The 27,735-nt window shown below is 36.4% G+C and overlaps 1 protein-coding gene across 1 annotated transcript in view; it reads right to left on the bottom strand.

Moving 5' to 3' along the window:
- The window catches only part of LOC139311341 (cytosolic phospholipase A2 zeta-like), a 39,158-nt gene extending 17,016 nt beyond the window's left edge, over positions 1-22,142 (bottom strand). Inside the window, exons 1-9 of the mRNA XM_070935754.1 lie at positions 21,473-22,142; positions 15,680-15,801; positions 14,055-14,127; positions 12,619-12,755; positions 10,662-10,799; positions 7,559-7,602; positions 7,072-7,114; positions 6,844-6,910; positions 532-704 (exon numbers count right to left, since the gene is read on the bottom strand). Of these exons, the coding sequence (XP_070791855.1) occupies positions 532-704; positions 6,844-6,910; positions 7,072-7,114; positions 7,559-7,602; positions 10,662-10,799; positions 12,619-12,755; positions 14,055-14,127; positions 15,680-15,801; positions 21,473-22,142 (1,467 nt within the window). The remainder of the gene's footprint in view (positions 1-531; positions 705-6,843; positions 6,911-7,071; positions 7,115-7,558; positions 7,603-10,661; positions 10,800-12,618; positions 12,756-14,054; positions 14,128-15,679; positions 15,802-21,472) is intronic.
- Between the last annotated feature and the right edge of the window lie 5,593 nt (positions 22,143-27,735).

Raw genomic sequence — 27,735 nt, 5'->3', positions numbered from 1 at the left:
TTTTGTTGTTGTTAGTTGCGAAGTCATGTCCGACCCATCGCGACCCCATGGACAACGTTCCTCCAGGCCTTCCTGTCAGTGGTGGGTTTCAAAATTTTTTACTACCAGTTCTGTGGGTGTGGCTTGCTGGGCATGGCATGGCTTGGTGGGCGTGGCTCGGTGGGCGTGGCAAGGGAAAGCTACTGTAAAATCTCCATTCCCACCCCACTCCAGGGGAAGGTTACTCCAAAATCTCCATTTCCTCCCGATCAGCTGGGACTTGGGAGGCAGAGAGTAGATGGGGGTGGGGCCAGTCAGAACTACTCAAAATTTCCGCTACCGGTTCTCCAGAACTGGTCAGAACCTGCTGAAACCAATCTCTGCTTCCTGTCCTCTACCATCCTCTGGAGTCAATTTAAGCTCATGCTGACTGCTTCAGTGACTCCATCCAGTCACTCTAATTATTATAGAGTCATTATATATGCCTATTGGTTGAAATGGGGATGCTTGCTCTAATAATTGACACTCTAGCAAGCAAATGCACCATCTTACCTCTAACATTGCTATAGTTTGTAACAATTTCAGGTTCAGGTGAGAGGACACTTCTTTGTTCACATGAAAGATAAATGGAATCTCCTCTTTGTTTTCTTCTAAATTTTCTCCACAGAACATTGTTAACTGGTTTTCAAAGGACCCTGGTACTGATAAATTAATTTGGCAATTGTCTAAAAGTGAAAAGAAGTGTTTAAAACTTTTAAACTTTTAAGAACACAATGAAAAATCATGACTTTCCACAGAACCCTGAAAACAGAATGGTTATAAATCAACCCTCTTTTCTGGCGATGGAGGAGGAGGTGATAGTGGTTTTAAGGGGGGGGTGAATAATTTGAGTGTTTCTCAAGTGTCAAAGACATTGTGTTTATAATGTAACGCAAGTGTAATAAATTATTGCTTTGTTGTTATGTTGCTTTGATTGGTTATAACAAAGGTCCTCAGACACCTTTGGCGATTGGAGTGGCACTTAAGATAAATTTTCTGCTGAAGAAATAATTCTTTATTAAAATAACCTGAACACAACAATTGAATGATACTAAGCAAAAACAGTATATTAAGAAAATTCAGACTATTATTTTTCCCATACGTGGATCTAAACATTTTTTAAAGAAAATCTGTCCCTCTTGAAGAATTGTACTGTATTGCAAGAAGCAATTCTAAGCAAATTGTACCCTGTTACAATGAGCAAGTACTTTCCCTTTAAAAAAGATAAGGCAGCAGAAACTTCAGTTGACTAGTATAATATGAAATAAATCACAAAATCAGAAGTCAAAGAATTGTGTGGGGGGAAGAGCAGCAGCCCAGCAAACACAATCTGTAGAGTCTCTTCATAAGGAAAAAAGTTCCTGGCTAAAGATGCTCTTTGGGATTAGTTTCGGATTCTGGGAATTATAGCTAAGCATGCCAGTCTGGGAAACATCACTGTGGCACCAACAACAAAGTAAGACATCCAGAACACCCTAGCAACATAACAGGAAAGAAACAAATTTTTGCCACCCAGTTCTAGGAGCCCTAAGCAAAGAAGATTAGTTTAAGTTGTGCAGGTTTCATTTCCATTGGTTATGGGGCCTGGAGCAATGACACAGCTTAATAGTTGACTTTCTACAGATAAAACTTTATGCAATAATTCCAGTGCAATATAACTGTATTGCAACAAGGAATAAACTCCCAAGGGAAGTGCATGTAAGATTTACAAAAAGGGTAAAGAAAACAGAGATACTACAAGTGGCAAGAATCACAGCTTTGAAATACAAGGACAAAGAACTTGTGCTTCTAAGACAAATACTAGAAGAGTCAGAGATCTGAGGAGAGAGTATCAATTTCTAACAAAATTCTTAATGTACAAAGGAGTGATGGCTAATACCTGAAGGAATTATGGTGACATGGCAAGAAAAACTATATAGATTAGACTCGCTTGAAAAAGCAAAATTATTTTCCCAGCAATTTTGTGGATCTCTGGAGGAAGACTTTGGAGCAGTAGGAGGGGCAAAGGAGAGAGAGGAGGAGAAAGATAAAGAGGAAAAAGCAAAAGAGGAAAAAGCATTAAGAGAAGGAGCTGAGCCAAAGACCCAATGGAACAAAGAGAGACAAGAGCGATGAAATTAAAAACTAGTAATAAGTAAACAAGGAAAAAGAAATTAAAGCAATTTCCTTAAATGTAAATGGACTCAATGCAGCGATTAAAAGAAATAGAACATTGACTAAATTAAATATGAAAATGGACATTATATGTTTACAAGAAGTACATATTAGAAAACAACACTTACAATTATTACAATATCCTAAATTAGGACTCTTATTTATATCATTGACACATCAAAGTAAAAGAGGTGTGGTATTGTATAGTAAAGGAAAAATAGAACCCAAATTAATTTTTGAAAACGAGGAAGGCAGGATTCTGATTGTGGAAATAAAAATGAACTTTAAACAAATACTTTTGAAAGCACTATATGCATTGAATGAAAAAAAAGAAGAATTTTATTGGACACTACACAAGAAAATCATAGAATTGGACTATGAAAATATATGTATAATGGGAGATCTCAATGTGGTAGTAGGTGCTGGCTTGGACTATAAAACAATGAAGGTAAATAAAAAGCCTAGAAGTACACTTCCAAAATTGTTTTTTACAATGATAGAAGAATTAAGCATTCAAGATATCTGGAGACAAAAACACTTGAAAGAGAGACAATATACTTTCTATTCAAATAGACATCTATCATGGTCGAGGATAGATATGATATGGATGTCAATGGGACTTACAGACGCTGTGCAAGAAATAAATATTGGTTCAAATATTTGGGCTGATCACAGCCCGATGACAATAATATGGAAAGGGCAAAAGAAAAAGACAAGGTGAACTTTGAACGCAACAATCTTAAACAAAAAAGAGTTTCAGGAATATGCAAAAAAAGAATTGGAAGTATTTTTTAAAATAAATAAGAAAGAGGATACATCACTTCAAAATTTATGGGATATAATGAAAGCATATATCAGAGGCCTAGCAATAATGTACTTGTGAAAAAAGAACAAAAAGAAGCAACAGAAACAAGCAAGATTAGAAGAGGACTATAAGAAATTGGAAAAAGAATTCAGAAAGACACTTTAAATTAAAAAATTAAAAAATTGATGGATTTGAAAAAACATGAAATAAATTTGAATGAACAAGAAGCATTAGCGAATAAATTGAGAGCAACTAAACAGATTTTTTTGAAAATGCAAACAAACCAGGAAGATGGCTAGCATACAAGTTAAGAAAAGAGAGGGAGAAAAAAACTATAAAATGCTTACAAGATCGAGAAGGGAATTTACAATATAGCATTGAAGATAAAAAGAAATTAATCCAAAAATACTATGAGCAACTGTATCCTCAAGATAAGATTCCGGAGGAAGAAATATTAAATTACTTGGAAAAATCAGATTTGACTAAAATATCAGAACAATATAAAGGAATGTTACAAGAAAGAATGACAATGATGGAATGTTCTGCCCCAGCTACAAAGAACGCAGCACACACAGAGTCTGTACAAACCTTAGTTTACTAAATTAAATAAGGTTTTTTTCCAAACAAAGGCTGTTAATTAACTTTCTTAACAGCCTACAAAAATCCAAAGAATAAATAATCTTAATCTTACTATGATTGGCAGAAAGCCCAGAAGTAATTTGCAAAGAACAAAGATCAAGGCACGAAGGAGAGTGAACAAGTTGTTCCCTGCAAATTGCTTCAGTCGGTGTTCCTCCTTAAACAGGCTAAGGGAGTGGCCAATTAGCCCCAAGCCTTACTCTTGAGGAAACCTCCTCCTGAGGAGCCACTCCTGCCTTTTGGCAGCTCTGCACGCCCATGCATCAAGAAGAGGTTCCTCCTCTTCGTCTTCACTTAAGGGAGCTTCTGGAGGTTCTGAAGGCCGTGGCTGAATCCCAGCCTCTGGCACCACATCTTCTCCAGCCTTATTGTCCGACTCGAGTGCCAGCTGCACAGGCTGCTGGCGCAGCACTACATCAGCCTCCTCGCTGTCCGAATCAGCCACCAGCCACACAAGCCATATATGGGCCACAACATGGAAGTAACAGAAGCAATAAAAAGACAAAAAAGTGGAAAAGCACCAGGACCAGATGGTTTACCAGTGGAGATATATAACACATTACAAGAGGCAATTAGTAATGTAGTGCTGGATGTATTTAATGACTTATTAATGAAAGCAAAAATGCCAGATTCATGGAAAGAGGCATATGTAACACTTATACCTAAAGAAGATAAGAATTCACAACTGATAAAAAAACCCATAGACCAATTTCATTGTTAAATGTGGACTATAGGATTTTTATGTCAATAAAGGCACACAGACTGAAAAAGCCACTAAATGAATACATACATACAGATCAAAACGGATTTCTACCAAAACGACAAATAAAGATAATATGAGGATAATTTTAAACACTTTGGATTATTATGAGAATCATCCAGAAAAACAGATGGCATTGATGTTTTTGGACGCCCAAAAAGCCTTTGACAATGTGAGTTGGCAGTTTATGATAAAACAACTACAGAGAATGGATTTTGGGGAGAGATTCATAAATATTGTAAAAACAATATATAACAGACAATTTGCTAAGATAATGTTAAATGGGGATATGACAGAAAAGATCAGCATAATGAAAGGTACTAGACAAGGATGTCCATTTTCGCCATTGTTGTTCATCTTGACCTTAGAAGTTTTAAATAGAAATATCAGACGAGATGAAGAGATAAAAGGGATAAAAGTTAAAAAAGAAGAGTATAAATTGCAGGCCTTTGCAGTTGATTTGATATTCATTATAGAAGATCCACAAACAACAGGTCCTAAATTACTAGAACAAATAGAAGACTATGGGAAGGTCTCCGGCTTGAAAATAAACAAAGACAAAACAAAAATCTTGGTTAAAAATATAACAGAAAAAAAAAAAGATAGAAGAAAATTTGGACATACATGTAGTAAAAAAAGTTAAATATCTTGGAGTATATCTAACTTCAAGATGTGTTACAATAAAAGAAGATAACTATTATAAATTAAAGCAGCAGATTGAAAGAGATTTGGAAAAATGGAAGAATCTTCAATTATTACTAATGGGTCAGATCACATTGATAAAGATGAATATACTACTAAAACTATTATTTCTATTCCAGACTGTGCCGATAAAAGTTGAAAAAACTTACTTTCAATATCTAAATAAGACAATAAGGAAATTTATATGGCAAGGGAAAAAAGCAAGAATAAAGAATGCTGCAAGATACGAGATTGAGAGGTGGATTTGGTTTACCAAATTGGGAATTATATTATCAGGCAGCAACATTGACTTGATTAAAGGAATGGGTGGAGCTAAGAAATACAAGGTTGTTAACACTGGAAGGTTATGATTTACAACTGGGATGGCATGCTTTTTTGTGGTATAGTAGAAATAAGATACACATATATTTTCATACACATTATGTAAGAAATGCATTGTTATTGGTATGGGAGAAAGTAAAAGATAAATATTACATGAAAATACCAACATGGTTATCGACTATGGAAGCATTAATACACCCAAATGTTTTTAAATTTGGAAATATTGTTAGATATAAGGATTTGCTAACAGATAAGGGGGAATTGAGAGAAAAAAAGGGAATTAGACGCACAGGGGATTGAGACAGACTGGTATATTATATGCAGATTCAAACAAGATATGAGAAAGACGCTAAATTATATGCTTTTTATATGGAAAAGACTGAATTGGATGGGATACTCACAGGAACAGATGATAATTTAATAAAAAAGTTTTATAATTTTTTACTTAGTATTGAATTAGAGGAGGAGCAAATAAAAGAAACAATGATAGCTTGGGGGAGAAATTTTGGATATTCAATTGATTTGGAAAAATGGCAACAACTATGGGAAAGGAACTATAAATTAATGATGTCCACTGCATATAAGGAAAATCAATATAAAATGTTTTATAAATGGCACATGCCACCTGAGAAATTAGCAAAAATGTTTAAAGATAAATCAGCCAAATGTTGGAAGTGTCATCAACTTCCAGGATCATATTATCATATGTGGTGGACATGTTTGGAAGCCAAAAACTATTGGAGTAAAATTAAGACATGGTTGGAGGAAATGATACATCAACGTATTGAATTTCAACCAGAGCTGTTTCTATTGGGTATTCTACCAGAAAAAACGAGTAAGGAAAATGCTTATTTGATAATACATGTAATAACAGCTGCAAGGTTTGTTTATGCACAAAATTGGAAAGCGGAGAAAATACCTTTGGAAGAAGAAGTAATAAAAAAAATTTTAGACTGTGCTGAAATGAATAGATTAACTTTGATGATTAAGGATAGAGAAGACTCAGAGTATTTTAAAATTTGGAATTATTTCTATTATTGGTTGGAGAAGAGATATAAATGATCAAGTGTATAAGTATGTATAAATATGTGATGAGTAGAATATTATATTAGTGACAAATTTATAATATGGATTGGATAAGGATCAAGATCGAAGAAATAATAACTATACAGAAGAAGAAAGAATTATGGAAGATAACACCAAGATGTCGCAGGGAAGAGATAATTGATGTATTAAATGTTTGTTTGTCTAAAAAATAAAAAACTTTAAAAAGTGGGGGGGAAATCACTGTATCTATACCATATACCAGCCTTCAGGAATTAGAATGTGTGGAAAATGTGTACTTGATTAATTATATTTATTTCAATCATATTAGCATTTGGTTTATAAGACAAGGAAACTGCTATTGCCTTTTTTCCAAGAATTGTGGTTACAAAGGACCTACCCCTTATTATCCATGGAGCCATCTTACTTTTATTGATAGTTCCTTTAATACACAGACAAGGTTGTGCCTACATAAAACAAAACAAAAAAAAATCCAATTGGGGAGAAATTACTATGCAAATGTATTTATTCTTTTCTTTTTAGGGTTAAAATATAGGATTATGACTTATATATACAAGTCATTTATCTATTAAGAATCTCAATAACCATTATTATTCCCTTTACTCACCACAAGAACTCCATTAGTAATGACCCTACAGGGAGGATGCTTGCTGTGGAAATAAAAATATTTGCTTAATTTTCTTTGATTATATAAATCAAAATAACAGTACAATGAAAATAATAACATTCACTAGAAACATAAACTCTAAAAATTGCAATTCTAGTAGAAAATTAATCCAAAAATATAGAAATATCCAGAATAAATGGAATTCCTCACCTGACACCAAAGACACAAGTGTACCAGGCATGTTGCCCTCAGAAGGGCATTACATTAGAAAGGTTTTAGAGAGGTTTTCAAGATTCTGTTAATAAACCTTAGAAAAATAAAAGACCATTCATGGAATGACTGTAATGTCTATTTCTCGATCTGGCCTACCCCGAAGAGCTGACAAATAATTGCAATCTCCAATAATAATTTAAGTTTAAACGAAACATGGATTAAAGAATATGTCTGCATGTTATTACATCATGATGGAGGAAAAGAAACACCTCACCATTTTTCCAATGAAAATTCAACATCCAGTTCTGCTCTTTTCTCCTTGAAGGGTGAGACAAAAGATAAGTTAAAACAGTGTCAAGTCAGCCCCAAGATATTCACAGCTACACAAATGTTTACGCATATCTCTGCTTCCTTAATGAATTTTTACTATAATTCTGTCTATATCAGTGTTAACTAAAGCACATAAATATGTATTTATTCTACCAATGTAGCTGTTTACAACTTAATTTCTTGTGTTGTCATATACTACACTACTTAATTAACATCTCGTGATTGATTCATATTATTTAGCTTATTTAAAAGCAAAAACAAAAAACCAAAAATCAAATAATCTTCTGTTGGAAATATCAAGCACTTTCCCAGATATGGCAGTGAGTGAATAATATGATCAACACTTCTTGAGAACACCAGGTTGAAGCTGATTATATTACTAAATTATATACTAGATGATTAAATTAAATGTGTCTGGTTCACAAATAAGAGTTCAACTACTTCGAATGAGGTGTAATTATAGTAATCTAGGTATAACATGGATTACCATGTTGTAATCTATAAAAGCATAGATCCTGGGAATCTGAAAAATGTAGCATTACTACATTCCTTTATTTAACCTATCATTCAGAAAGAGGTTCTAACCTCAAACTAAGGACATCAATGGACAGATAGTAACTGATTCCAAGAAGATCAAAGAAATATGGAAGGAGTATATGGAACGTTTGTATCATAGAAATATCAATATTTAAGATACTTTAGAAAATATTATCTGGTTGCCAGACTCTAGTAGTTTAGGATCAAGTTAGAACAAAACTCCAGTCATTATTCCAGTCATTACTAACCTATATCAAAGAAAACAGACAGAATAACAAACTATCTCAAAATATCCTTAATTTTATAACCAGCAAAATAATGCCTAGGATCATCCAATGCAGAATAAAGCTTTACATGAAAAGGAAAATGTCACATGTTCAAGCTGCTTTTAGAAAAGTTTGAGGAATGAGACACATTAATGCTAATGAAAGTCAGGTAACTGAGAAAGCCAAAAAATACCCCCCAAAAAACAGCGAGGGCTTTATTGATTATAGAAAAGCTTTCGGTTGTGTCTACCAAGCCAAGTAAGGAATGTGCTTAGGAAAATGGGAATTCCAGAAGGGGACATGTTGCAAAATTTATGCACAAGTCAGGAAGTCACAGCCCAGATGGAACAGAGAAACAAATTGGCTACAGGTTGGCAAAAGAGTGAGACAAAACAGTATATACCCTTCCTTAATTTATTTAAACTACATGCTGAATACACATATCTTGAGGAAAACTGAATTGGGAGAAGATGAACATGGTTTTAAAACTGGAGGAAGAAGCATCAGCACTCTGCACTATGACTCTATTCTGATGACTGAAAATGCAAATGATCTGCAAACTCTAGCAATGAAAATCAAGAGCATAGGAAAAAATGGAGGTAAGATTTTGATCTTAGCTCCATTTTTTCCTATGCTCCTTGATATAGGAATATATATGATATAGGAATATAAATATAAAGGAGACCAAAGTCATAACAGGGGCAGCAAGCAGCCTCAGAATTGACAATGAAGATATTGAAGTAGTACATAGCTTCTGCCTTTTATAGGAAGATAGGATCACCTATCAAGCACTTTGATAGGGTAACAATGAAGGTGTCTCTAGTTCCAAAGACCAGTATTGTCTTAATTACATTCTATGGACTTTCAAGTAACAGAATCGAAAAAATATGGATGCTTTTAAATGTATCATACAAGTCAATCCAGAATTCTCACTCAAGGTACAAATGACCACATTCAAATTATTGAAGTTTGGACACATTATATGAAAATCAAACTCTGTGAAGAAGTCATAATGCTGGGAAATTTGGAAAGAAAGAGATGAGAACCAGCAGAAAAGTGGATGTACTCAGTTACAGCAACAATGAGTATACCTAAAGGGTGAGACTGGGGACAAAACATCCTAAAGAAAATCTGCCTATGTGATCACTTGTCAACTTGATGCACAAAGTCAATCAACCTTTCACCTGATGTCAAATCATATTACAACTGTGGCTATATTACAGTTAGAAAGCTAAAGCTTTGTTAGGATATGGTTTGAGCCTAACTAGTTGTCCAGGCAATATATGTGTTCTGTAACTTTAATCTGAAAATGTATTATGTGACTTTAAAGTTTTCCTGCTGATTCATTGTAATGCTGAGTCATGCTGTAATTAGGTAATCACTGGTTGTGAGAGTATTTAAGCAAGGTATTGTAACGTGTTCAGTTGCTGCTATGATATGCTGCCATTGTGTATGAAGCTGATGTGATATGCTACCAGACTATGATAAGCTACCATTGAGAGGAGTTGCTATCTGCTAATCATCGTTGGATGGATCTGCTACCATCGTGGTTTGTGAACCAGAGTGAGTTTGTTATTCTAACCAACTAATGTTTGTTTGGTAAGAAGATATCTGTAACTACTGGACTGATTTATCTGGCAAAGACTTGGAATTTGTTTAAAGACTATGAGACTGTTTTTTCACTATAAAGTAAACTTTTGATAAACCAGTTTGCATATCTCTTATTCATTGCTCTCAGCAACGTTTCCTTGTGCATTTACTCTGTTGGTTGGTAACACAACAGCAATATCCTTAACAAGCTTGAAATTAGTCTTATCCTTTTTCTAAGAGTTATCTCTGCCTCAAAGATCAATGTGTGTGCATATGTTATATTTTATTTTATTATCTTAAGCTTTTAGCCAGTATATCAGCCTGCAAATATTTCCAGGTCTCATATTTGAGAAGAAAGATTTTCTCCATAGACAGATGCCTACGGAGAAAATATTTAATATCTCAAATATTTCTCAAGGTTTCATTCATAGAGAATGAAACGTTCAGAATCTCTGACTTCCACACATAAAGGTTTCTACATGATAGAAAACCCAGATACCCTCCTAATGGCAATGAACTGATCATATACTCATTATTAGATACTAATTTCTCTTAGATCAATAATTGTGCAACATTAGAATTATATAGAGCTATTTAATATTGAATCATTCTTGCACATCTCCAACATATGCCATGTTACAAAGAGAGTCTCACCTCAGAATTTAACACAAATGTATGTATCAGATTCTGTCCTGGAGCAATATTACCTAGGTCAAAAGCAACGGAAGTATCATAACTGTTCAGACTGCTCAGCAAAATGCCTCTGTTGTAGAATGATAACTCCAGAATATTCTGCAAAGTGCAAATGAGAACCTATTTTAACAAATAACAAATGTTTTCTTATTTACTAATGTTTAATGAGACATGGTGGTGCAGTGGTTAGAATGCAATATTGCAGGCTAATTTTGCCAACTGCCAGGAGTTCGATTCTCACCAGATCAAGATTGATTCAGCCTTCCATTCTTCCAAGATTGGTCAAATGAGGACCCAGATTGTTGGGGGCAATATGCTGACTCTGTAAACCACTTAGAGGTAGCTGTAAAGCACTATGAAGAGGTATATAAGTCTAAGTACTATTGCTATTGCATTGTTAAAAAGGGGGAAGGGAGCTCATTCCAGAGTCTACAGTTCAATTTCTTAACAAGGGATAGGCTAATTGAAAATGTAGTTCATTCTATTTACAGATCAGCTATTTGTACAAATAATATCAGGATATAAATCATATGCTGTAAGCTGGCTGCTAACATTTATACATAGCTGTTTCATTTATATTGAACTCTTTCAACTCAGCAGTCAATCATTTTTGACACTGATAGACAGAGCTGGTGGTTCATCAGCTCATTTGTCTTACCTTTTACCTACACATGGACCTAAATACACCAAAATTCTTCCCCAAGTGAAGAAACAGTGATCTTAAGTACACCTTGGATTAATAATTTATCCAAACTTTCACTCTTATTAGAGCACGATTACCTTATGGTGACCAACTACTAGTGCATATAACTGATAGTCTGAGTTATAGATATATCCAGCTGGATTAGCAATCAAGGTCAAATTTGATGGACTGGGTAGAGAACATTATCATTTCCCTAAACACTGGTGAACAAATCGTTCATTAAAGCAAAGGTGTTTGTGAATTAGTTCTAATCCAAATATTGTCCAATTTTTCAAGAACAGAACAGAACAGAACAGAACAGAACAGAATAGAATAGAATAACAGAGTTGGAAGGGACCTTGGAGGTCTTCTAGTCCAACCCCCAGGCAGGAAACCCTACACCACTTCAGTCAAATGGTTATCCAACATCTTCTTAAAAATTTCCAGTGTTGAGGCATTCACAACTTCTGCAGGCAAGTTGTTCAACTTATTAATTGTTCTAACTGTCAGGAAATTTCTCCTTAGTTCTAAATTGCTTCTCTCCTTGATTAGCTTAAGTGCGCTTCAAGGTGTTGGTGACCATCTTAAAGCACTCCATGTCTTAGGGCCAGGGTATCTATGAGACCGCCTTCTGCCGCCAATAGCCTCCCACTGGCCAGTTCGCTCGCACAGAGAGGGCCTCCTCAGGGTGCCGTCGGCCAGACAATGTCGGCTGGCGACCCCCAGGGGGAGAGCCTTCTCTGTGGCGGCACCTGCCCTCTGGAATGACCTACCCCCAGAGATACACACAATACCAGACCTCCGGACTTTTCTTCGGGCCCTGAAAACACATCTATTTCACCTAGCCGGGCTGGCTTGATTCCATCCTTTCGGTTTTAATTTGTAATTGGTTTTAACTGGGTTGTTTTAAATTAAGGACCAAAATTATTTAATGTCTTTTAAACTGCTTTTAAATTTTATATGTTATGTTTTATCTTGACTGTTTGCTGCCCTGAGTCCTGTTGGAGAAGGGCGGTATATAATTAAATAAAATAATAATTGCTTCTTGTTCTACCCTCAGGTTCTACCCTTATGTAGAAGTGAAAATCTCAGCTGGTTACCTGGTTCATCATGGTTTTGTAGCATAGTTTGAAAAAATGAGTCCTGTCACATTTTGTCATATAATATAGCTGAGTAGACCTTGTGTGACAAAGCTTTGCTGATATCAATAATGGGAATGATAATGAACAAACTCACCTTTACAGCACTATGGATTCGGTATTGGAAAGTTTCGTTCCATTCAGGATCACTGCTGTTATAGACAACTGGAGTTCTTTTTATCAATGGCGATGCCGTAGGAAGTTTTAAGGCCACATAACAATCTGATTTAGACACTATAATCGTTAAAAAAAAATGCCAGGGTAGGGAAAGCCTAGAAAAGTTATTTTTCTTCATATATCAATAGCATTTTGTAATCTCTTTCAGCTAAGCAGGTATAAAGCGAGACCAAGGCTAAAATCCTAAACCTGAACAGACAGTACAACCAATACTGCAATATTTATTTCTGAGCAAGTACTGTTAACATAACAGAGAAACTTCCTACCACCTTTTGAATATAAGTGATTCTGCTGTTAAAATAAGCATTTAAATTTTCATGCCAATTAGTTTATGTAATAATTTCTAGGCAGGGGAGGTATTAAACAGTCTAAATAGGAATTTCCACATGTATTTATTCCACTTCTTTTCACCACTTCCCATCAGCCTTTCTCCTTTCCACATAATTGATTAAGTGCCTGTTTTAATATCTAGAGACTTTTGTTTAGAAGCGTACCATATGCTTGTACAAATGTCTAATGGGCCATTATTTTCTCCAAGAATACAGCAACTATTCTTTATACTTCTGTGTTGGATCTGCAAAAATGCATTTCTTAAAAATTGCACATAAATGTTTTCCAATACTAACTGGGTTTGCTAGACTGAGACCCTTCTCATCAGAGGTGTGTACAGGAGCAGGTCATGGGAAGAATAAATTATTAAAGATCATGATCTCTAAAAAAAAGAGAACCACTATGTCTTAATACTGTTGAGATGCTAAAGTAAATGGATCATCACACAAATGAATTCCAAATTCTCACTTGAGGCACAAATGACCAGTCTCAAGTATAATACTTTAGATCAGGGGTGCCAAACTCAAGGTCCAGGGGCTGGATCCAGCCCATGGGGTACTTAGATCTGGCCGCTCTGGAAACAGCGAAGGACCGGCCCACAGTGCTTCTGCCAGCGAAAATAAGCTCCAAGCTCTGTTTTTGGCTGCCACAGCCTCTTGCAACCCTCTGTCCTTCCTGAGCTCTGTTTTCACTAGCAGAGGGTTGCAGGAGGCCATGCTAGCTGGAAACGGAGCTCGGGAGCCCGTTTTTGCTGGCAGAGCACTCAGGCCACTACAAGTTCCCCCTGACAGGAGTGACATTGAGCTGGCCACACCACCCTGGCTACGACCGCCCCGGCCCCCCAAGGTTAAACACAACCCTGATGCGGCCCTCAATGAAATCGAGTTTGACACCCCTGCTTTAGATTATGACAAAGTTGATACCAACTTGATGATAGATAATGAATTGGTGTGCTGTGAAGAATAATTAACGTTTATCTTGAACAACAGAATCCATTGAATCAATTTAAATAAATAAATTACTTACATAAATCTAGGCCATGGATGTTTCTGGCTCTCAGGATTTTTACTGTGAGATTATAGTAAGGATGCACCTCAAACTAAAACAACAAGGAAGATTATTTTAATTTAACAAAACAAGAAATATATTTGGAAAGCCTTCTGGACACCTAGAATTCTCAGCCCCCTTGGTCAACCTCTACTGTGTTAACTGTAAATTCTGGGAGTTGAATCCCTATAACCTCTAGAAGGCTCCAGATTGCAGAAGGATGTAAGAGACAACAAGTAAATGTAAAAATATAAGCATAAGAGAAAAATGGGTATTTTAACCAAATGGCTAATTAAAATAATTACTGGTTACAGTATTACGAACCTGATATTCTCTAGATAACTTTGATTTGTTCCCCATCATCGTAGCCAATGGCAAAGAACTGTGGGAGTGCTATTCCAGAATATCTGGGACATCTTGGTCTATCCCTGGGTTCTTTAAACTAATTAAATTCTTTATTTTATTACATTAAAACAGATCTATGATTATCATCAGTTTAATTAGCACAGCAATGCTATTATAGTAAAGTACAGAAATGGTTTATCATTGCTTTTTCTCACAGCAACATTGGGATTTTCTATCTCGGCACTAACCAGACCCAACTATTCTAAGTTTCTTAGATCAATCAAGGTCAGCTAAGAGCTAGCCCCTGTTGTAGATGCTACAATAAGGAGGTGAACAAAAGCAGTTAAAGGTAACCTGGCCGTGGAATCAGAGAGATGGTGAGCTCCACTGGTTGTGTTCAAGAAAAGACAAGGAATGTTGTAGGTCCCATCCCCTAGAGCCATGATGGCAAAACTATGGCACATGTGCCCGAAGTTGCATGCGGAGCCATGTTGCCTGGCATGTGTGGCATCGCCCGTTCCTTTTCTGGGTTTCTGGTGCATATGTGTGCACGATGATCAGCTGGCCTTCATGCTTGTGGCTGTGCAGGAAACTGGAAGAGCTAGTCTTCCATTTTCCTGCATAATCATGCACGCCAGCCAGCTGATTGTCACACGCGCATGCTTGCCAGAAATTTCACCATCACTGCCCTAGGGAGATACATCTGGTGGGAGCCAGAAGAAGGGCCTTCTCTGTGGTGGCTCCCTCTCTCTGGAACATCATTCCTCCAGAGATTAGACAGGCCTCCATTCTAACACTCTTTTGGAAAGTGTTGAAGATGTGGTTCTGCCAACGGATCTGGGGAACCCATACTAGGATAGAGCCCATTAAATGGCTTGTATGACTGTGTGTCCTTGCCAGGGTGGGGGAGTGGGGGCTTATTATTTTATTAATTTATTATTTTACTGTTTTTCTTTTTATTTCTTTTATATGGTGTTTTTATATCCATGTAAGCTGCCTTGAGTCACCAGGCGCGAGTAGGGGCAATATAAATTTTCTAAAATAAAATTAAATAAAAAATTAAATAAATAAATATCTGTCATGAGAAACTAAATTTTAGTTCGGAACAAGAAGTTGGATCAGATGAGCCACATGACTCCCTCAATTCTGGACTCTATAGGTGTATCTGCTTTTTATAATAGGAAACAGATATTATTTTCTCTAACTCAATACTTGCTTAAAGATTTATTAAGAATATAAATACATTTATATTCACATACTTCCATGTCTTTTTTCTTGATAATATTAACAGCCAGAAGTGGCAGCATTCGAGTCGATAGTCGGCCAAGCATTGCTGAAGATAATATCAGCAACAGAGAGGACGCTGAGGAACATGCTGACCCTATAGTAAACACAATGAAAACGGAAAGGCTTTTGAGGTCACTGAACAGTAAAGTATATCATTATGTCCTAGCCCATCATTAAACTTACCTTCTGCAGCTTGCTATGACTCCTGGCTCTCGAAAAATAAAAACAGAATAATTGGAAAAATAGCCTCCAGAGATTTGTAGCATTTGCTCTAAGGACTTGAGTGAAATATTTGTGTTCAGAACCAGGAAATGCCAGTTTTATCCCTCATTCTTTAGTCAGAGAATGACTAAAGACTGTCCTTTTAAATTAGGACCCAATTTATTCCACAGAAGTTATTTTCTATACTGACAGGAAATACTTGTTGTAATTCCTACGGAAGGAAAAAAATAGTTTTGGTTTCCAAACTGACACAGTAAAAGCAGACTTAAACTACCAAGTCCAGTGTAAAATAATGTCATGTAAAATAATGCATACATATTATTTCTGGTAACTTCTTCTCCATTCTAAACGTATTGGCAACAGAGAAATCCCCAAGTTACTTATATTTCTGTTACAGATTTTGAGCATCACCTGTCTCAAAACATTCCATCCATCAATTCTTGCTACAATTAATAATTATTGGTGTCAAGGAGTGAAGGGAAACACATGAATTTCATGCATGGTATGAGTTATGATATTTAAACTATGTGTGCATGACATGTTCTATTCATCCTTCAAGAATTAAAAATAGAACCGATTCAGATATTAGAAAAGTACACTTATTTTCAAGAGTGCCTTGGGGACCAGATCTGTTTCTCATGTGTAAATAAACCACAATCAGTGTACAACCATGTGCAAGCAATCTAAAGACTTAATCCACCACTGTATTCCTATTTAAAAGGAATAGGAGAAAACCAGAAAGTAAGGGACAATAGCCATGTTCATATGACATTGCTGTCTGGGTCATTCCTTGTCCCAGCCAGGAGGACAACTTCCATATGTTGGTACCCTATGAACTAAAATGACTTGATCAGTAATCCAACAGCCTCCTTTTTCAATCAATATCATCATTTATGGAAAGAGAACCGAAATGATAGACAGCAGTTGGAGAGTACCAACGTTTGCAAAAAGGGAAGGAATCAATGACATTCTGTTCACAAGAAACTTGTGTGAAATTTGAACAAATTGTTTGAAATATGTCTAATTAACTGAATCTTTTTACATACCATACAAAGTATTATATTCAACATAAACAAGCTCACTGCTACAAATTTTAAATATATATAAATTGCATGTATATTAAGATTAAACTCTTAACAGCTGTGTTTTGCAGCAAAGGCTGTATTTTGTTTATACAAATAAGATAAATAAGATAAAATTATAGTATACATTCTGCACCAAGTAAGCTAAGTTTAAAGATACAATTAAATTGCAGAAGACTAATACATGGAGCACATTAATATCTATTTCTGATAAGTTGAAACAGACTTTGACATCGAGATAGATTGGGTTTTTTTGTGGAATCTTCTTACTATAATTCTGAAATGAAAAACAGATTCAGTGCAGATTGAAATGCCCAGTTTAAAATTTGAGAATGCCCAGTTTGAAATTCTGTTGGACTCTCTGACACTTGAAAGCTGTGCTAGCTGGTTTCAAGCATTTTATTCAAAGAGTCATTTTCTCTGAGATAAACTGAATCCTCCCATGACTTCCAACATTCATGGACATTTCTAACGGCAGTGCTTACTCCAGGCAGTGCTTAAAATGAGGAGCCTCATATCTGAATGTACTTCTGCAGTAATGGAAAACAATCTACTTTTACAACAGCAAATCCCTATTTCTCCTACTCAATGCTATCCCCACTTAATTCAAAAGGTGTTCCTGCAGTTTGGGGTTTGACAAGGAAGTTCATAGTAAGTGGGAGAGAGGCATCAGCAAAAACAAACAATATTCAACAATATTTGAAGAGAGAATATTTTGCACTCACAAAAATGAATTTAATAAAAATTACTATTTGAAATATTTGTCATGAATAGTTTCCAATCTAGTCAGAATACCAGGATTGTTAGTACTCTTCTTATTGGGTAAACCTGACTTATACTACAAAGCAAAACAACAGACCTTAAGAGAGATGTGCTGAAACTGAGTTGGCTCAGTTTCTTAACTGAAACTAAGTGACTTTCAATAGATAGTTCTAATAGAATACTGACTTACTAGAAATTCTAACTGTTCAAATGTCAATGGAACAATGCAACTTTGGCTATGGTCATGGAAAGCATAAATAATAAACATATCCTACTATTAATAATTTGTGTAAGCTTCAAAGGACCACTTGGGCAGAGTCAACGAAATCACTATGTGTAATAAAGCAGCCAACTCATTGGCCAATCTCCCAATCATTAGCTTGCAATAGCATCTGTAACAACTTGCAATGTGGCCTAAAAGATTTTATGAGAGGAAATTGTCATCATACAAATATAACATGGTATCTGATCTAACTATGTTGGTCACTGTATTTCAGTGATGAAATCATCAAGCACATACAGTCATTTACCCCACTTTGCCTATGCTGTATAATTTACCACCTCCGAGACCAGGTGGCGGCAAATGTAACTGATCTGGTCATAAAAGTGATTTATTATAAAGTGATTTAACTGTTTGCAAGGTAATCCTGTGATCCCTTCATTGGTGGCCTCAATAGGTTTTCTTGGGTTGCCCTGTGTATAGAGTAAATATTATCCAATTACTACTATGAGAAATTGTTATTGTTTTTATAACATTTGTAAAAATACAGAGCAACCAGGAAGTATTAAAGCTAGGTCATAGTTATAAGGCAATTTCTAGTACAATGCAGTAGGAGGAAGAATTTAGCTTTCTTTCCCAGGCATGATCCTAGTAAGTACACTGTTTCATAGATTTCTATAGGATTCTTCAGTTCCAAAAATATATTTAAAAAAGATACAATTGTCACTTACAGATGGGGATTTCAGTTTCTGAATCCTAAATTATACCATTATGCATACCTTTTAACCAGGGGTGAAATTCTGCCGGTTCAGACCGGATCGCCCAATCCAGTAGCAATGAAGGCGGGTGTTTCGGAGAACCGGTAGCGAAAATCCCTGCCCCCCCCATGCGCAGCTGAGCCGCGCAATCATCAGAGGCTTTTTTTTCTTTTAAATGGCTCTGACGATCCCAGGTGAGTTGCCTGATCGTCAGAGGGTTTTTTAAAAACCCTTTGCCGATCAGGCAACTCAGCTTGGATCGTCAGAGCCATTTAAAAGAAAAAAGGTTTTTTCTTTTAAATGGCTCTGACGATCCCAGGTGAGTTGCCTGATCATCAGAGGGTTTTTTAAAAACCCTTTGCCGATCAGGCAACTCAGCTTGGATCGTCAGAGCCATTTAAAAGAAAAAAGGTTTTTTCTTTTAAATGGCTCTGACGATCCCAGGTGAGTTGCCTGATCATCAGAGGGTTTTTAAAAAACCCTCTGACGATCAGGCAACTCACCTGGGATCGTCAGAGCCTTTTGAAAGCATTTTTTTACAACTTCTTCACCGAAGAGGTTGTAGAAAAAATGGTTTTAAAAGTTAAAAAAAAAATTGGCCATGCCTACCCAGTCACATTACCCCCACCACCAAGCCACGCCCACAGAACCGGTAGTAACAAATTTTAGATTTTACCACTGCTTTTAACTAGTACTACATTTTGGATAATTTCATATGCTACAAATTCTCCTTCCTGGACTATTCAGAATAATAGTTAAATGCATTACCTTTAAATAATTGGACTATTGGTAATCCAAAATAAAATGTATTTATTATATGCCCTGTTACCATTATATAGCTTTAAAAACTGTGGTATATTATTTCAGCAAAACTGAATTTTGTTCTTTTTCATTTCCTAGATCAATATATGATAATCCAACTCAAAATAAATAAAAATGAGATGAATTTTTTTGATGAATGCAGGGATCTTTATACTAAATCAAGTAGTAGATTGTAACAGTGAATTGTACCATTTTCTGTATTAAAAAATAAATACTAATTGTCAGTTGCCCTCCACTGGTCATATTTGTAATTACAGTGTTGATTGTCACTTCATTTTGGATCAATGGCATTTTTGGTTGCTGAGAATGGATCTGTAAACTTTACAAGACTGAAAAGCTAGCAATCAATGCTTTCTACTCAAAGGATAGTCATCCTAGAATCTAGAAACATAAGATAGGCAGCAACCAAAGTATATTTATTTTGAATGTTTTTATTGTTTTAAAATTGTTTTTAGTATTTTAATTGTAATGTATTTTTTTAATTGTAAGCTACCCAGAATCATTTATTGAGTTGGGTGGTTATAGAAATTGAATGAATGAATGGATGGATGGATGGATGGATGGGTGGATGGATGGATGAATGAATGAATGAAAATTCTGTCGACATTATTCCTGCCCCAAATTAGCTTTTATGCCCTAAATTTAAGCATCCATTCCAATTAACTGCAGCTAAATGCAATCTCCATTATCAGATTTAGATTGAAATTGCATCATGAGTAACTCTGCTTAACATCTTTTCTTCTTCTGCACTGTAATGCCAGTTTGTTTATTTATTTATTTAGCGTATGGCAAAAACATGGACTTATAGCGATTCAAATTTTAATGTCCAGTCCACCCAGTCATTCAAGGACAGGGCTGTCTATGTTGAAAAAATCAGACATTGGGCTGGTGTAAGCTCTTGATGGATATTCAGACACAATGTAATGGATATTTTGTTGAAGAGCACCACAGTAACACTAAGGGGTAGAGACAAGACCCCACTTAAACAATGAGTCCTGGCAGACACCGTGTTGGGTATGGATCCTGTTCAGAGTTGACCAATGCTGGCAAGGAAGGTCAAAACCTAGCACTGTTTGTGTAGGGTCATCTATGTAACTGCCTGTATCTGGGCATTCAGCAGCCCATTTGGTTTTCTACTGTGTGTTTTTTTGGGGGGAGATTTTTTTTTATTTTTTTAAACATAAAACATAAAATACATCTTTTTAGAGCAAGGATTTGATCTGGTATAAAATAGATACAATTACTCACATTCCCTCAACCAATTTTGTTCCAGATTTTATCCTTTTACATCTTAAAAAAGAAAAAAGAAAAAAAGAAAAAAAAACTTATTCTAAATATTTATCATTCTACTATATCACCCAAAATTCTAAACAATTATTTCCAAATAGACACCATTCCAAATCTTTGACATTTTAACAATCAATATTTCATATATATTCCTCATTTCTAAGACCCATTACATCGAATCTATATTGTACCTCTCTTAAATGGCAGCTAGTATCCATGACCTTGACAAAGAATATTTTCCTCCTCTCTTAAAGTCGTTTCAAAATCAATCAACATTTCCATCTAAAATTTGTTACTCCCCAAATACTTTATTTTGTTTACTTCAGGCTTATTCTCAAATACTATTAAGTCTAATATTTAACTGGTTCATAATTTAAATAGCTATTTCCCAGCAGTGTTTTCCACCACTTCTATCTCTATTTGTTTAACTGGTTCACAGTTTGGCTTAACTATTCTCCAGTATTATCTCCTCCACTTCCTCCTAGGTTTATTTTTTGATTAAGATGCGAACCAGCCAAAAATAAACCTAGGTTTTCCACTGTGTGTTGATGTCAAAGTTGTTAGACAGCTGTTGAGCAAGTGCCAAAGAGGGCTTCCTAGATTTAAGCCTACCAATTGATAAATGAGAAAGATCAGCGTGCACAGGAAGAAGTGGGTTTCTCATAATTTTGTTGTACTCCATCACTAAGGCTTCCTGCCTTTGTAGAGCTGGTGGTGCAATGTGGCTCAAGACGGGGAGCCAGCAAGTAGGAATATATTTTATGCAACTGCTTATGATCCTCATTGTATCATTTAGTCTAGCGTCGATCTTGCTAGTGTGGCAGCTATTAAGCCAAACAGGGGCGCAGTATTCAGCTGTGGAGTAGACCAACCCTAGTCCTGATATTCTGAGAGTAGAGGCTGAGGCTCTCCATCTTGATTCTCTTAGTTTCTGGAGTAAGTTGTTCCTGGTATTGATTTTAGCAGACATGTTCTCTAGGTGTTTCTTATAGGAGAGAGTCCGATCCAAAGTTACTCTGAGGTATTTGGGGTGAGGATCATAAGGGAATAGGTTGTTATTCAGGTAGGCCATCAGGGTGGCATTGGTGAGTTTGTTGTTGAGATGGAAATAGGTGGTCACCATTTTGCTGACACTGGGTATGAGTCTCCAGTCAGCAAAAAAATTTCCCAGGGAGTTCAGGTCCTCAGAGAGGAGGCAGTCCAATACTTCCAAGTTTTTATCTTGTGATGCTAGGGCCAGGTCATCTGCATATCCAAATTTATGTCCCCTTGTAGCTGACATATCTCAGATATAACGATTGAACACTACAGTACAGAATCTTGTGGAAGGCCATTGTTGAGTCTTCTTAACTTGCTAACGTTATCCCCCATAATGATCTGCAAGGATCTATCGCTCAGCATGTTGTTTATTAGGCAATAGAGGATTTTACAGGGGATGATGTGACTCACTTTGTAAAGCAGACCCTTCTTCCACATGGTATCATATGCTGCAGTAAGATCGATGAACACAGCTGTGGTTTTTAAGCCTCCCTGGAAACCAGCCTTGATATGTCCTGTTAGGCTCAGCACCTGATTAACACAACTGCGATTATGAGGAAAGCCAGCTTGTTCCATGGGCAGAAATGTATCTATTTTGGGTCCAATTCTGTTTATGATAGGTTTCTCCAGAAATTTGTAACAAGAACTCAGAAGGGCAATGCCCATAGCTTTCTACTCTGTCTTGTAGTTTGCCAGGTTTCAGAAGCGATATTACTTTGGCTTTTTTGAATTCCAGTGGGAGGTGTCCTCTAGAAAGTATGTTTGAAAAGAATTTGCCAATTCAATCCCTTGTTAGTCTCCCAGAATGAATTAGAAATTCAGGGCGGATGCCATCAAAACCTGGTATTTTGCCGGACTTCAGACGCAGATGGCTGCGTCAATTTTGTCCACAGAGAAAGGGTGGGTGAATTCAGAGTGTGATGAAGTTGACCGTCCAAAGGTTGAGAGCACTTTCTTGATTGTAGTTGAGTGCCCTTTCACCCTTGGGGCTTTAGAGAGGGAGAAAACTCAGGAGCTACTTGGTCGGCAGTTATGCTGGGAGTTTTTTTTTTTTTTTTTTAATTTGATTTATATGCCGCCCTTCTCCGGAGACTCAGGGCAGCTTACAGTGCGTTAAGCAATAGGCTTCATACTTTTGTATATTTATACAAAGTCAGCTTATTGCCCCCACAAACTGGGTCCTCAATTTACCTACCTTAGAAAGGATGGAAGGCTGAGTCAACCTTGAGCCTGGCGGGATTCAATCTTACTTTAATTGCAGACAGCTGGTGTTAAATTACAGTGCTTCTGTCTGTTGAGCTAAACCAGGCTCCCTGGTTTGTCGAGCAGGTTGTCTGGCAGCTCCCAGTTTCCTTGTTCCATCCAGGAATATAATCTTTTCTGAATCCTTGAGGGAGGTATCTTTTAGCTGAAGCAAGCACAGCCTTCATGAATCTATGGTAATGTTGATTTGTTGGTGGGATCCATTGTATGATACTGTCAAGGCTTTTGGCAAATTCTGGCCATGAAAATTCCATCTGGGTCTAGGTGTGGAGCGAATTAGGGGATTCTGAATTCCTATTTCAAACAAAACAGGATGATATTGACTCTGAAGAAACTTGTTCAGAACTTTCCTGGTTATTGGACGTGGCTGCATGTTTGGGCCTTCTGAGACAAAATGATGTAATGATATAAGGCCAGTGAAGGATCCTGACACTGTTCTGTTCCTGGAAGGCAAGTGCAACATTATTGGCGGTCTCAGTAAGTAAACTTTCCACTGGAAATTATTTCGCTCCTCACTGTCACCATAACTGTCACTCTCAACTATTATCTCATGATTGGAGTGCTTTTTGAGGCTAGTATTTAATATGGTATTTTCCTTTGTGATTTTAGATAACTGTTTACTATTAAATGGTTTAAGGTGCCTAATTAAATGCCTTAAGAAGCCCCTTAATTATTAGACCTCTTTGTGGCTTTCAGTGCTATCCACCATAGTACCCATCTGGATTACCTGCAAGAGTTAGAATGTGAGACATTTCTAGCTGATCTTGTTACTCCAGTTAGATGTTCTTATACTTATAATAGCCAGGTATATATTTTCACCACAGGGCTGGATTTGGGACACTGTGAAAGACCTGGCCCAGTTCCTTGAACTGAAATAAACTGGATTGGTTGAAACAAACTCACATTAAATCCTATTAAATACAAGATATTGTACACCTATTCTGTCAGTAATCTGTCTGACCTGATCCTGGTTCCAACTTTTGTCTCTGGATGGGATCCCACTTCCACTTAAGCCCTTCCAAAAACAGCAGGTGGAAGCTGTGGCCAAGAGGCCTTTGCCAGCTCCAGTTGATGTGATAATTGCAGACTTTTTGACCTGAGATGTGCTGACAACAGAAATTCCTGTCCTTGTCACTTCCTGTACATACCACTGTAATTGTAATATGTGGGGATGATCTTGGGAGATAGACAAAAGAGCCAGAGCCACAGGAACCTCAGATAAGAGGCAGATTAACCTGTAGCAGGAATCTGGGCTTGACAAATGCTTCAAAAGGGACCCTCCCTAGTCCCTGGGTAGAAAGATGATAGGGGAGAAATGTACTTACAGGCTTGAAAGATTTTGTTAATATAACTTTAGAATAGAGTAGAATTACCGGTAGTTTATCTGGGCAGGCTTCTTGTCTGGATTACTTTGCAAAACTGAGAGTAATGTACTTTACATGAGCACTCCCCTTGAAGATGACTTGGAACTTAAATAGACCCAAAATGCAAGGTTGTCTGTTAACTAGAATGAACAGATTCAGCAGTATTACATACTGAAGATCCTGCATTGGCAGATTCTGATTCTGAGACTAATTCAAGATGCTGATAAACTATATACTATTAATACTCTGATTCTTGTCATCTTTCATTGGGCAAAACAATGTACCTTTAGAGCAAAACATTTTGAACCAAGATACCTCGAATGGGCTAATTTACAGATTGTGTCCAAAATCTGGGACTCATTACTTGCTTAGAATTGAAATTTGGCAAATGTTACGAAGCATTTTATGACAGAAGCATTATCATAAAACAGATTTGTTGCAGAAAATCAAAGGACTCGGACTTCGAGATCAAGAGAAGCTTTATTTTGGCCAAAGGTTCAGACAGAAAAGATAACCATCTAACATCTGAACCACGTTCTGATTAAGACAACGCATTCTTATAGTCTTCAAAAGCAGCAAAATACGGAAATATGTTAGATCATTCCTATTGGCTAGGCCCCTTATTGCTGAGCAGAAAAGCTGATTATATCTTGTGTCTGAGACATGTAGGAAATACTAGTTTCATGTGGTTTTAGCTTCTGCGCTTAGACAGAGAAGTGAGAAAGCTAGCTAACTCTGAGGTTTGACAGTTTGAACTCAGAAAATGTCTCTTACAATATCTAGGTGAAGGGATCTTCAGAGGTCATCCAATCCAACCCCGTATCATTTCACTCTTATATCCAAATCTCACTTTACGTCCTACTTTAGACTAATCACTTTTAAAGCCCTGAATGGATGGGCACTAGGGTTTCAATGGGAACATTTTTTCCATTCAACTTTTTACTTACTCCATCCAATCTCTGAAGACAGGTCTTCTGAGTATCCCTACTCTGCAAGAAGTGAGAAGGGTTGGGATCTGATGAAGTATTTTGTTTGACTATTTTGTTTGACTGTAAATCAATTTGTATCCTTTGTTGAATAGGGTAAGCTACAAAGAACTGTATAAATAAAACTGCATAAATGCTTAAAGACAATGTGAATAAATGCATAAAAATGAATTAATTCACACCCAAGAAGGCAAAACAGTTGGCTGGAATAAGTAAAACATATGATGGCATCTGAGAACATATTATTTTGCTGTTGTTCTCTTGTTGTGGTTAGCAGTTGCCACACATATTAAATTCCCTGACAGGTCACTAAACAGTGAGATTCAATACAGACCATGTTCTTCCTGACTGAAGGGAAACTGGTTCTTGAATTACAAGTCCCTTGGGCATGGAACATATTTAGGGAGCAGGCAGGAGCCAGGACTGTGTCAGAATAAAAACAATACAGGCCGGATAGAACTGGCAACACAAGCAATGAATCCATGTTGCTATAGTTTTCTGCCAACTCATGAATGGATGGAGAAATGTTTAGCACGGCAGTGTAAAAAGTGTCCCACCCCCAGTTTTAATTATTAAAGTTTATTTTATATATTTTTCATTTTTTTGCATTCACTGTCTGCTTGTTCCAATTTAAGATTAACCAAGTCAAACCATTCATTGACTACTGGTAAAAATGGTATTTGCCCACAGCCTCAGGTGCCCAAATCTGTCTGGGTCACAGGCCAACATACCTGAACAGTAATGTCTGTTATTGACAAAAGTGAATACAGTCATTAAAAGCTGCAGTTAGATTCAGTGGTGGAATTCATTTTTTTTTTACTACCGGTTCTGTGGGCGTGGCTTGGTGGGCATGGTGTGGCTTGGTGGGCGTGGCTTGGTGGGCGTGGCAGGGGAAGGATACTGCAAAATCTCCATTCCCATCCCACTCTGGGGCCAGCCAGAGGTGATATTTGCCGGTTCTCCAGAACCTGTCAGAACCTGCTGGATTTCACCCCTGGTTAGGATAGTTTTCAAAATACATCAAGGATGCTCAGCCTTATCTCAGTGAAAAAATATTCACTTGGCTTGTGATTGGTTTGCTGGGAGCCTTATTCCAAAATTTATTGGGTGGAACCCAGACAAAAACAAAATCTGATTTACATTTAATGAAAATCAAATATAATTAGCATAATCACACTCCAGAAGTATTTAATACATTGCCCTCAAACCACTTGCAGGATTAAGGTTTCAGACTGTACAACTCTGACATAAATCCACTGAATGAAAATTCAAGTTCACCAAATGTTCACAATTACAATTTGGCATATAAAAAAATAATTTTATTATGTAGCAAAAGTATTGTTTCAGTAACAAAATGAACAAATCTTTGTGGAAAACACAAAATAAGGCTTCTTATGAAAAGCAAAATCGTCAATTCCTGTAATTTCAAGAAAAGTGTCAAGATTTTTTTCCCAATGGCTTAAAAATCAAAAATTGGTTAAAATAATCACCTGTAAAATTACACTTGATAGGATGAATGTTTGAAAGATTTCCATCTTCAAAGAATACTAATTGTATTCCTTAATCTGACATAAATAGCATCTCCACAAATCACAATCATAATTTGATTAGTCATAGTTTCACAGGATTTGCTAACCATTAAAACTGCCTTAAACAAAATATACAGTAAAGAGTAAAACATTTAATTCAAATAACATTTTTTCTTCTTCTTCCTACTAAAGAATTACTTTTCCCTCACAGGAAAAATAACAGAAATGCATGCAATCTTCAGCACAGCCTTTCTGTTTTTCAAATAGGGTCTTGCTAGTCCATTTTCTCTTTATCCTTAATGGCACACAGTCCTGTTCTGGAACCAAATCAATTTATAACTGTTTCAAGGCTTTTCTTAGGTTGGTTTGTCCAAAGCTAGACTGCAAACTTTTCTTCTTTCCCTCCACCCCACCCATGTCACATCATTGTCTCAGGAGATATCTACCTATGTAAGAGTGGGCAATGAAAGCTAATGTTTTTAATAAATATAGCTTTATACCAAAATATAACTTCTGAGATAAATAAAACAAAATATATTTCTACTCTTTCTTAATTAAAAAACATAAGTCGTAGGGTTCAGCTAGAAGACTGCCTCTACCATCTTGGGAGGGGGGAAAGGTAACTTTTGGAAGAAGCTTTTTCATTTATAAAATCAAAAATGAATTTAATTCAGCACCTAGTTTTCTTCATATTT

This window comes from Pituophis catenifer, unplaced genomic scaffold (genome assembly GCF_029215685.1).
Source record: "Pituophis catenifer annectens isolate HBS135680 unplaced genomic scaffold, rPitCat1.0.hap2 SCAF_1, whole genome shotgun sequence".
Taxonomy (NCBI): Eukaryota; Metazoa; Chordata; class Lepidosauria; order Squamata; family Colubridae; genus Pituophis; species Pituophis catenifer.
The sequence above is the reverse complement of the archived record's forward strand: the minus strand, read 5'-3'. Positions and strand labels throughout refer to the sequence as shown.